General features: G+C 49.7%; 1 protein-coding gene across 7 annotated transcripts in view; it reads left to right on the forward strand.

The window, feature by feature from the left end:
- LOC125953286 (uncharacterized) overlaps positions 1-12,688 on the forward strand; it is a 118,749-nt gene that overhangs the window by 12,457 nt on the left and 93,604 nt on the right. For 6 of the 7 annotated variants that reach the window (XR_007468950.1, XM_049682748.1, XM_049682746.1 and 3 more), the window contains exons 2-3: positions 3,114-3,196; positions 3,276-3,440. Coding sequence is in view for 6 of the 7 variants with exons in the window: in XM_049682748.1 (XP_049538705.1) it covers positions 3,316-3,440 (125 nt within the window). In the remaining variant the exon portion in view is untranslated. Of the gene's footprint in view, positions 1-3,113; positions 3,197-3,275; positions 3,441-10,589; positions 11,164-12,688 lie in introns of those variants that run through there. The other variant, XM_049682750.1, reaches the window with a different exon arrangement.

Genomic DNA, 12,688 nt, shown 5'->3' on the forward strand with positions numbered 1-12,688 from the left:
TGTCGGAGCTTGATACCTGCTCGATGTGCGGCAGCCTTTCGGGCAGCGTCGTGCAAAAGTCGTTCAGCACTCCCAGATAATCCTTACATTTGTCGACGAACTTTTGCGCCGACATTGTGATGAAGCACAGATCGGCCTGATGTGCGATAACGTCGCTGTGGAACTCCTTCACCGAGTCCGACTGCGAAGGCAGGTCGTGCAAATCGGAAAGAGTGCTTTCCTTCTCCTCCAAGGTACGGCGCGATGTTTGCAGGCAGCTGGAGAATGTATCGAGCTCCGAACGCAGTTTTCCCAGCTCGTAACGCGCTGCATCCAGATGACAGAGCAGCTTTCCTGTGCGATCTTGTGCTTTATCAACTCGCGAACGCAATTCTCGACCAGAAGTCTCGAGTGCCGCCACTTCAGGTGCACTCAGAACATCTCCTCCGATGAGAACAAGCTGCCGAACCTGATCCAAACAAGCGGCCACTGGACGGCTTTGTGCGTCGATGTCCTCCTTCATTTGCTTGAGTGAGTTGATCTGATTGCGTAGATCGTCGACTTGTTCCTTTGGTCCTCCGACTGCAGCGATATCCTGTTCGACTCGTGTAATCCATTCCAATAGTTTGGCCAATTGGTCCTCACAGAGAGCGAATTTCTCGATCACCGCTTGCTGGAGCGCTGTATTTCCTTCGTCGGTGGAACCGCAAATCCGCTTTGTCTGGCGGTAGAGTGTGCTATAGCGCAGCCACTCTTCAGGGTCCCCTTTGAAGGCTGGCAGATCTTTCTGCGACCCTTTCCTCGCTGCTGCCTGCGACTGGCTCAGGTGGAACTCCTCCCCGTCGTCCTGGCTCCAGTTATGAGTTCGGCTCGGGTGTCTGCTTCCGCGTTGCGTGTAGGCATCCGGTTGCCCCACGCTGGTGGAACACATCCGAGGTTCATGCGGATCACTCATGCGGCATCCCTGACTCAATTGCAGCGGCCGGCTGGGTTCATCTCTCCATCTGTAATCTGTGCATCTCGCTTCGTTCCGAGATTCAAAATGGTAGCGTTGATCACTCCCAGCACCAGCGTCGTAGCATTGTTCACTAATCCCGACCGGGCCCCGGGGCCGTTCGCACTCGCGTAGGTCACTTATCAGTTCGTTGTCATGGTGACCCAGCCTCACTCTCCGAGCGCACGAGGGGAGTCCCAGACCCAATTCACTGGGCCACTCTCTGTCCTCACGGCACCATTCCTCTTCCGATCGACGCTCGATCGCACGTCGCGCTGAGCGGTAATCGCCACACTGTTCACTAACGCGCTTATCGTGTGATCGGCTAACTTCGGCCACCCACTCACTCGTCCTGTCCGAAGAGCTCAAGCAACTCATGTTGTACCCGCTGCCATTCTTGCTGCGGCGTTTGCTGCTAGTACGCTCAGAGTCCCTTGCTGAGACCGCGCACTTTATTTGATCGACAACGAGACGCTTCACTTCTTCCCTCATTTCGTCCATTCGCAAGTGCATCTCCGTTTCCAGGCTCATCATGGATGGGGCGTTCACTACCGTCTCACTCGCGATATCACCTGATGCCTGCGGCGCATCTTCCACCGCCGTCCCTGTCGCAGGGGCCGTTGCTCCCTGTTCGTTGGGAGCGTTTTGGACCGCCATCGCTCCCGTGCAGGCGACACCTCTTCCGTCTGTCGTTGACCCCGTGGTGGGGGCCATTGCTCCCTTGCAAGCTCCTCTTGCCGCCATCACTCGCGGGCTGGCGACGCCTCTCGCATGCGTCCCTTTGCTGCGTGTTGCTGCAGCCCGTTGCCGCTCTTCGCGAGTCCCAACCGTCTGGGCCGGCGATGCCGGCGCCTTCGCCTTGCGGATCTCCTTCTTGTGGGGACCCTCCGTCCGGGGTGACGCAGTCGACTCCGTCCCCGTTCGGCCCACTGGTGCCTCCGCTTGACGCCGGCCCTTCGTTGCCCTCGCTGACCCTTCTGCAAGGGTCGATGCTCCAGCGGCGCCCGGGACGCTTTGAGCCGCCATCGCTGCCGGGCTTGCGCCGTTTTTCGTTGGCGTCTTCCCGCCGCTCGATGCTGCACTTCGTTGCGCCTTCATACCATAACCGCGCAGTGTCGTAAAGCACCAACCAACAACTCACTAACTTTGCAATATTAATTGCACCAAACAATTTTTCACTAATTTTGCAGTTTTAACTGCTAGCGAACTCCCTGACAGTCTACAATTTTCAGTCTAGACTGTCCAACAATTTCCACCTACAACTCTTCACAATAACAACTTTTCACTAAAACAATTTTTCAGTGTAGTCGAAAACTGTACGCAAAAGTTAATTCTTCTAGCACTTTTATTACCCACACTATTCGCCAGTGTGTTTTATCAAATCGTAATAACAGGAGAGCTGAAAAATTGTGTGTTTCTATCTGCTACACGTTTTCGACTCTCCTTCACTCGCGATCGCTCTCGATCGCCCGCGCTTCGTCCCTGTCGTCTCCGTTCTTTGCCGCTAGAGGGCCTCTTGTTACCCTCGACTGTCACCGGTGGTGAAGTACCAAATCATGTTTTGGCAACAACAGCGATTTTGCTTCGAGCTATGGTGTTTCACTTGCTACCAACAAATATTGCGCCACTAATTCGCATCAAATTCGCTAGAGAAGATCCAAGATAATGATCGTGAATATTCCATCAGATTTATTTTGAAGAACTAAATTAGTGGCCAACAATTGCAACTACAACATAACACATCTGTTGGATTTGCAAAAGATTCCCCTTATGTTTTTATCAGTAACCAACCATCGACGGCATCGCGGCCAGTGAATTCGATTCCCATTTGCTCACTACATTAATTTAGGATTACCATAATGCCACTCGATCGCAACGCCGCAGCTCAGTGCGCTTAGAGACATTCGGACGAGATTGAATTGGGTAGAAATTCGCAGAGCATGTAATGTGTTGCCCATATTAATGTTGCCCCCCCCCCCCCCCCCCCCCCCCGAAATGGCCCCTCTTCTTTATGCGGTGTGATCGAAATGCTTTCGCAGTGGCCTTCTGTTCCGTATTTTACGCATAGTAATATTTCTCGAAACCACAAATACCAATTCCTCGGATTCCACTCTTTCCATCTTATTTTATTCCATTGCAGGAAGGACACCTTCTCGGTAAGGCATTCTGAAAACAAAAAGCCGTGAAGGCCCACTAGCGACACGTGCAAGAACAGCTTTACGGGTAATTTGTTTAATTTGAACCAAAATGCCGTGGAGAAAATGCAATATAACAACAGTATCTCTGCTTTGGTGCTTCTTAGATTTTGACACTAGCACAAGGACCACCAGCCGGCAACGACGATGGCTACCATGCAGCGGCGGCTCGTGCACAAGCAGTTCAACTCGCCGATCAATCTCTACTCGCAGAAGAACATCCAGGAAACGTTGGACCGCGAGCTGAAGATCCTTTCGAACGGGGCCGTCGGGTGAGTTTAGTGTTGCTTTTTGTTTTTCTTTTTTTGGTATTTTCTTTTTTAAATATTCCACAACCCGAACTCGCAATCGGTTCCACTTTTTGTTTCGGAGGCATTCCCAGCAACTCGCAGCACCCATCCGCATTGACCGCACCGGAAACGGCCGGAAAGTAGCGAGCGGCGAGGTTCCCTCATGGTCATGGCAAATATATAAATCACGTCCGGTAAATATTTTTCTTTCGGCGGCGGGAAAAGAATTTTCAAATTTACCACTCAACCTCGGCCCCCGGGGAGAACCGGGAGTGTGGTTGCCAGCCACGCCACGTGGTTCGAGTGCTTCTGAGTTGTAACACAGTGCTTGTGGTGATGGTGCTCTGGAACATTTTGTGTAAGTGTGTGTGTGTGTTTTTTTTTCGATTTCGGATTTCCACTGCTTCGAACGCGCTTGTACAATGGTGGAGTTTTTGAGGTTGTTGCTGCAACTGCTGTTGCTGTTGTTGTTGATGATGATGATGATGATGATGATGATGTTATTTTACTGGTGGTGACCAACAGATTTTTTCGTGCACCAAAAATCCCAACATCACCAGCAAAAGAAGAGACCGATGCTCAATCCGTTCGGCAAAACGGAGTACCGCAAACCCCGGGAGGAGAGCAACAAAAACTGGGCTCTACCAGGGGGAGAGGGGAGGGTGGGGGGACCCACCCCCAAAAAACCGCCAAAAACCGATTCGAACCGCGGATGGAATTTTGTATTCCGTTGTCCGCTCGGCAGACGCTCGGTCGCCGCATGCCGCACGTTCTGGCGTCAGTCAGTGTGAGGCAACCATTTTTCACCAATTTTTCCCGCTACGTGAGCGTGAACTATGTCGTGCCGGTAGCGGGTTTTCCTCACTTTTTCTCGCTTTTCCGCGCCAGGAGCGGTTAAAACAAACAACACAACACAAAGCAGACGCAAGCTCACTCTGAACTTTACACCCGAAAGATTGTAGTTCTGTGTGACAGAGAGAGAGGGAGAGAGAGAGAGAAAGAGAGAGAGAGAGAGAGAGAGAGAGAGAGAGAGAGAGAGAGGGAGAGAGAGAGAGAGAAAGCCAGAATGGTTGAGTTGAGGCATTGGAAAAAGATTTTACTCGATTCACCTCGACCTCGTGGCCGGCCGGCTGGCCGATGGGCCCTCGCCGGATTCCCGGAACAACTTATTTAGAATGGCAAACAATGTTCATCATTCTCTCCCCGGTTCTGTGCGGCGGTTCTCGGGCGGTTCTCTATCGCATTCGCGCAAACTTCCGGCAACTTTCGGCAAGCGGGAAGTTTCAATCGCCCTCCCTCCCCTAAAACACCGGACCATGGACAACACGAACCGGTTTAGTGTGTGTGTGTGTGTGTGTGTGAAAGGAAAATTCTGCAAACACTGGCGACCTCCTCGAGCGAAGCCGCTGGTACGTGCCAGCGCGTGCTGGATGCTGACCGGGTCATGTCACGCCAAAAGGAACCAGAATGGAGCATAGTGGTGGTGGTGGTGGTGGCGATGCCAGTGACAGGTGGGTCCGCCGGTCCATCCGTTCGTCCTTTCGGTCCCCGCATTTGGCCACTTGGTGGTCTCGGTGAAAGCGTTGGACAGCGTTGGGCAGCGATTTTCCGAGAGGAAACAACACAAACGAACTCTATTGCAGCAAAGCCTGAGATGGGATGCTGCACCGCTTTTCGTTTGATTAAGTTGCAATTGGTTTGGTGCTTGTGCTCGGAGGATTTTAGTTCCGGCAAACACTCTTTGGTCTCGGCTCTGTGACACACAAACACACGCACACACTGAATGGTGGCGTGATTTTGATAAATTGAGCTACATCCTGCCCGGTGTGTAGCAATCGTGACATCGATTGGATGTGAACACGATGCACCAATACTGGGAACTTCTTTAATCGTTAGAGAAAGGAATCGGTTGTATGATGTCCTGCCCGCCGTGTGTGATGGTCACGATGTTGCAAGTGGCATCCCGGAATTGGATCATATCACCTACACCGGGACAGCACTGACAGGAAGGAGAAGCACTCCACGTTGCCATAACGGAGTACCACTCGTACTAGCACACACACACACAAAGACTGTCAACGCTGCTGCTGAAGTTGGCCATTCCGGCCATCCTCTAACGTCCTACTCTTGTCGTGGTCGTTATCTCTCTCTCTTTCTTTCTCCCTCTCACGACTCACGTACGACTCTCGACGACTTAATCACAACAGCGAACCATCGCCACGGTCCACGCCGGGCGTCCGTGTTTACATACTTAAGCATCCAAGCGCCACCCTCGCCGTCCGGCTAATACCGGAAGGACGAACCGTACGGTGTCCTTCTGGAATGGTCTTCTCGTGGTACCATAGCCACCGCCACCGCCATTTGCGGAAGAAGTGCTAGTCAAATCCGTAAACGTGACGTGTAGCGACAAGTAACGAGAGTAAACACTCGGCGCAGGACGTGGACATGACAACAACGACAGCAACAACAAGAAAAACAAGAATAGAAGCGGAAAAAACAGGAAAACGGAAGGAAGGATCCATCTGCTGCGGAGAGGGTCTGATGAAAAGGAAACATGGAAATGAACGCCACACTAGGAGTCACCGACCAATGGCAATGGCTGAGCTCCGATGTCTGAGCGATTAACACTCAACGAGAATTCAATACTCTATCCAATGGTGACTACGACGACGACGACGACGACGACGACGCGAGCCGTTCCCACGGTCATTGGGAACATTGCACGCCGGTTCTTTCGGGTGCAGGGTCCCCGTTGGCCTGTGGTGAAAAGCGAGCGAAAAAGAAATATCTCATGTATGCTAATTAATTAGAGGTGCAATTAATTTCGTTCCTGCTAATTAGATTTGAACGTGAGATGAATGGATGGTTCCTACCGTTCCGTCCAGTCCACCGCCTGAGCACCGCCATTCCCGTCCACTCCAGTACGGAGCGGAACGGTACGCTCCGGAAGTTCTGTTGTCGGACTCTCGGAATATCATTACGCGCTTCGCTACCGGCTGGCGATAGTAGCAGTAGTAGCAACAGCAGCCGGAAAGCTGTCGCTTTCCTCCGTTTCCTGAGGCGCCCCGAGAGCAGTCAGTAGAGGAATCCGGTAGCTTCTCGCCTCGCTTCGGGGCAGATTTTTGTGTTTCTCTCTCTCCGCGTTCTAGTCTGTGGCCGGGCAGAGGTAGAGAGAAGACGCCTTCTGCTTTGGAAGCAGGAAACGGAGAACCTTTTCCTTCGATGAAGTAATTCTCGCTAAGAGCCTCGACATCGGTTTGGGAAAGCAAGAATCACGGAACCGGAGAAGGAGGAGGGAAGAGCCCCTGCCACCCCCCCCCCCCCCCGCCCCTGATTAAGATTAATGGGCGGAAAAAGGTGGGAGCCTTGCCTGGGAGCTGGTGACGATCGCCTTACGGGGAATGACAGACACAGGCGGACCGATGGAACGACTCATTAATGCAAAACACTGGCCGGAATGGAACGGAGTCACTTCTCCGGAAGTGTAAATGTGGATGACGATCGTTAGTCTGTCAGTCTCCTCCTCCCTCGAGCGACGACCATTTCGACAGCCTCCAACCTCAACGTCGACGACAACGACGACAACGTCAACCTCGCCTCACAAGCGCCACACAGTCCAGAGCGTACGGCTTCTGGTCTGGTTCTGGTTCACAGCAGTGGCAGTGGCAGTGGCGGATGTCTTATCCGACACGGAAAGACACCCGGACGTGGCAAAGGTTAATTAAGTTGCGCACGAAAATTTAATCATTAGTCACCGGGCCAATAATGGCCGTGTCGTCTACGTGTCTACGTCGACCAACTGTGTGCACTGATCCCCCCGGCGGTCGGTCGGTGCTGAGAAGATGGAGAGAGGTACCTTGGAATGCCACAGAAGAGGAGTCGAGCGCACTCGAACGCTTTGGCGACGAACGGTTCAATCTGCAAATGTGACAACCATTTTTGACCTCGGATCTCCTTCGGACCGTGGACACTACACTACTACTCTCATCCGGTAATGGCATGGCAAATGGGTGCATTAAGTATCGGAGAGTTCGCTTCGGCGATTCCAGTGTCCTAGAATTCTCAGGATTGTATTAAAGTTTCCGGAAGATTGTTCTTAAAGCGCAACTTCTAGTACTTCAAGACAAACCTGGGCAGACATCTTAAAGGTACACGAATGACAATTTCCGGCAATTGTTTTATCAGAAGAATCTTAAGAGTTTCTCAACCAACCTTCGGGCCATTGCACGATTACATGCCATCGTTACTGGCAGCTTTAAAGTAGCAACAACAATGGCGAGGGGATTACTTGGCGAGCTTATTATTCACCCCCAACTAGCGGCTGATTGATAATGACACTCCCACCGTCGTTATTACTGTTGGAAGAATAAGTTAATGTTTCTGATACTACTACGGTTCAACGAGCACAGGCTCACTACATCGCTCCGGTTCTTTCATTTCCGGACTTCAAGACGAAAGGCGCCTTTGGAACGAGAAGAGCGGGGGGCATCATCGCAATGATGACAAAATGTTGCTCGCCGTCTCGCGTATCTCTCTCTCTTTATCTCTCTTTAGTGAAGCTTCAGCTTCAGGAGATGGAAAAAGGAACGGGAAATTGCAATCTGGCTACTTCCGTGTCACGAGAGGGCATCCGGGTCGGGAAAGAGGTGAAGCACCATAGCATACCCATTGTACCGTCCGGTGGACTTGGAGTTAATCGATTTTAGGCAATGTGAGCAGACGAAAGACAACGAGGTGAAGCAAGACACCGGATGCTCCAAGCTAATATTGCACGGAAGAGTTACTCTTCTCGATAAGACGCTTCTACTCCTCCGTTCGCCCGATTGCACGGCTCAATCGTGTCAATTCAAATCACTATCACGCGATAAGACAATAGGGATGGATATCTCATCTCATTCACGATCGCTCATGCGTGCATCCTCCAAATTGTGTATTGCGAATTTTGCCATCATTTTTGGTCGGTCGTAGTCGCATTGTCACATGAATGGGGCCGTTGTTTATAGCTACTGTTTGCTGCGAGGTTGTTTGCCACCTTGATTATTCGGGAACATATTACTTTTGGATTAACATCGGGAAAGAATTAGGTGAGAAGGTTGGTTGCGGTTTTAATATGCATTTATGTTCGAATTTAGCTTCGATTGGAATATGGAATCGTTGAAATCTCTCCTGGTTGGATGACTGTATAGCATTATTTTCCCAAAATTCTCATTTTAGCCAAGAAGGTTGCTAAATTAAATGCCAAAATGAATTCTTTTCTCAATAGAACTCCCGGTCTACTTGGTCCAATATTTTGGATTCGCATCTTCAGATAAAACTGTTTATTTTACTAATTACTTTTTACCATGCCGAATCGAATATCTAATGTGCATCTTTTTATTAGCATTTTATATGAAATTTCACTCAAAGAATAAGTCAACCATATTTAAGTTGCTTGAAATCATGCCATTCATACAATACAGTTCTACACATAATTAAAAATGTTTTAAAACTATCCATTTTTAAAGTCTACTCTTTGCCCATTTTTAAGAATTCGTATCATTAGAAGTAAAAAAGATTTGATTTAACATGCAGAACACAAAACTAAGTGTTTATGCAAAAAAAAATTATTTACTATTGAGAGACACTACCAAAAATACATTTCTCTTTAATAACTTCCCTTGATAAGATGCACCAAAAGGATCGAGTACAGCAAATTAAATTTCCTACAATAAACTTATTTTTCGATTTGGAGTAAAGCGCTTCCCTGCATTAGTGTGTTATTCATTTAAGTACGTTAAAAGCTTTTAAAATCGGGATGCGTCTGGATGTTGCCACTGATGCTCAACAGCAAAACCTGTGAAAGAATTATACACAAACCACAAACCCCATTACCAGCATCAATTCAATTACGGCAGTCAATTACACCCAACCCACCTTCCCCCGATCTGCCGATCATCCGCCTAATGCACAAACCAATAGGAGATCAAAAAACGGAGACCGAAGCGGATACCATCGTTGGCGAATTGGGCCAACTCTTCAAGCCCATCCGACCCAAAACAAACTCACACAGACACACGTCCATCCTAAGTGACCTATCTTTACGTCGGTCTGGGACACGTTAGACCTATGAATCAGCAATAACCACGATGCAACGCTCTGCACGCTGCATTGTAGCCTGTGCTAATCGGTGCTACAAGATACAAACCCATCCTTATACCTTCCGCCTTTCCGTAGGGGGGAAGGTCCGAAAAGGCCAGAGAGAGTCTACGCGAGATTAGTCATCGATCTATTATCGTTCGTAGGGAACCGCAACCGGTGCGCTGGTGGTGTTGGAGGGAATGAAATTGTGTCTTGGCGGAATTTAAAAATACACTCGCCATCACGATTTCCGCGCAGTAATGGTGGTGATGGTGAGGACGAGTGGTGGTCCCGTACATTACTCAGCAATGTTTTCCCCGGTGTTCAAACCAAACCGCTTCTAGAACTTCGAGCGATGTTCTTTCAGGCAATGCCCCTCTCACTGCCGTGTGGAAAATGGCCGTGAAAAAGTGCCGACGAACGATTCGCGTGTCGCTCGAGAGCAGCCGGTTTCAGGCGTCTTCGCGAGACGCGCAAAACGCGAAACGCGAAAGATTGACAGCCGGCCCCGATGGTGTATCATCATCATCATCATCAGCGATGCTCTGCTCTTGAAATCAGCTGTCTCGACGCAGAAACACTTGACGTCAGCACCGCACGGCCTCCTCGAATCGTCTTGGCGAGAGTAAATAAGAAATGAAAATACGATACACTCATCGCGCCGCGCGACTGGCCAATGCACTCTGTCGTTGTCGAGTATTTTTAAAGAAATGTTCTCATCAACACACACCTTCGTCTAATTGTTGTTGCGGGTGTGCGGCCTCTTATGTGCCTCTTTGCTCTTCTTGAAATTCTTCCTTTATTTTTTCGCTGCTCTACCTCTGCTGGTGAGTGAGATGTAGTTATTTTGTTGGTTTTTTTTTAATGCCTTACTCGAACCCTACGGCAGGCGGTAATGACTAGTTTTACTCAGTCCAACCTGGCTGCGCTCTGCCTGCAACGAGGGAGGGAAGGCCATACCTATAGTTGCTGACGGTGAGTGAAGAGGAGAGGGAACAGCGAGAGGAGGAAAATCCGAAAAGAACATGATGCCTCGAGCAGCTCGGGCAGCCGGGACCGCGATCGATGAGTCCACTTTACGCGAAACGATCCAACGATCCGGACACACCAAGCAGAATCTTCACCGCGGCGCTCCCAAGTGCTGGACGAATCTGTTACCGAACCGTAGCGGCCATTTCTTCCATTTCTTGTGTTACAATTAGCGATTAGCGTTTATTAGTGGCCGACCCAACCAGTACGATTCGGCGATTCGGAAGGTACGCCCGCCCGCCGGGTGTTTTGCTTGTGTGCTACTGGAAGTACTCCTTGAAAACCGGCTATCGAATTCATTAATCGACCTCTTCCCGACCACGCGGTGTGGTGCGCGAGAGTTTAGTGCGGCGTCGAAATCGGCATCCAAGTGTCCAATACGTTGTGCTCTTGTACGTTGTCTCAATTGCAGCCAAAGTTACTGTCTCGTTGACAGCAACGGTGTGCTAACGGTGCGGTTTGAGTGTATAACCTCGTAAGTTCGCGCGTTCGCGGCAGTATCAGTGACAATGATGGCCTATCAGCAGTATCGTGTGTCTCAGTATCGAAGCCCAAGAAGGTACGTCTCGAGCCTCTACCTTTACGTGATGTAGAACGTAACGTGCAACTTTCCCCAAAAGACCCTTCCAAAGGCTCCATAGGAAGGAAGGAACGTTGTGCTATTGACAAGTGCACCAGTATCCCTTAGGTTTGGTGGAAGTCTTCGTTACTTCAACATTGCATTGTTCTACTATTAGCGCTGTAGTTACTGCGCCTTAGTCGGTCGGTCCCCACCAAGGAACAACACTCCTTTCCTGTAGTGTAACGGTCCCCCTATTCGAATTCGGGTGTCTGTGAACGGCATAATCAAATTAGTGTCCCTTTCAAGCCTATCAGCACCGTACGGTCTGATATCCTGCGGTACAGCATCACACAAAACTCGGAGCAGATGCGATGTAATTATGACACGGTGGTGGGGCGCCCCGTCTCCGCAGCAGACTTCCAACTTTTCCGTTATTGAATTCAGATACCACCCGGGCCTGGAACAATGGCATATGCCTCAATCTGCCTTCAACCCGGGAAAGTGTGCGAACTTTCCGCAGAATATGCCCTCCTCTGGGGGGGAAGGACGCTGAAGGCACGGTCGCCTGTCATTAATTAGCCCCAAACTGTGACGATGTACCCGCCCGAGGTCGATGAAGAGCGGATATTGGCGCAGAAAATTGACGTCAGGTGCTCTGCGCCTTCGGGCCGGACCGGAAGTCGCTGTTGAAAGTCTTGAATATCCTGTAATGGGATTACTGGCCGGCCGGGTTTGGAGTGGCGTTTCGATTCTATGCTTTGAACCGTGTAATCGAATTATGTTTCGGCGGCAGATAACCACTGTACGTCAGCACCAATTTTAAACAGCGCCAACCACAACCAGAAGCAGTTCGATCTTTTTTCCGATCCGACGACCCGCAATGGTCACGCAATCTGTTATATTTTGAAACAAGCACCTTCAGTTGTGTGTTATATATCTATATCTATTACAAAGGATAATGAATATATCGATTACAAAGGATTATGGTCTGCAAGTTATCATCATTCGAATAATCAATTTATTATCAGATTTGTGTAACAAAACTGAACAAAACACAACCATATTTCGATGGAAAAAACATCAAACAGAATTATCAGTATTATTTGAGTTGCTACTCATGTTACAAAGGATACAATGTTACTGTGCAATAATAATACACAATACCTAGCGCTAGCTACTCACGCTTTACGCAGGATTCTGCGTTCCAATTTCGCGGCGATTCTCGGAGACCATTTAATCAATTGCAATGGCGCAGATGATCGCAAATAGTCAAACGTCACCATTATCATTTCCATGAAATCATTATTTCACTATCAGTGAACAATTACCTCGCCGGGGCCGGGGACAGTGCTTCAGCGATCGACGACGTCGCAGACGACGAACGTATTCGCTGGCGCGCTCATAAATAAGTCGCACGCATCATTGGCACAGTATATCACAGAACACAGTCTCCTGCTCCGCTTGCACTTCGATGCCATGGACAGCACACACCAACGGCAGCAAGAACATAAATACAGATCGA

This window comes from Anopheles darlingi, chromosome 3 (assembly GCF_943734745.1).
Source record: "Anopheles darlingi chromosome 3, idAnoDarlMG_H_01, whole genome shotgun sequence".
Taxonomy (NCBI): Eukaryota; Metazoa; Arthropoda; class Insecta; order Diptera; family Culicidae; genus Anopheles; species Anopheles darlingi.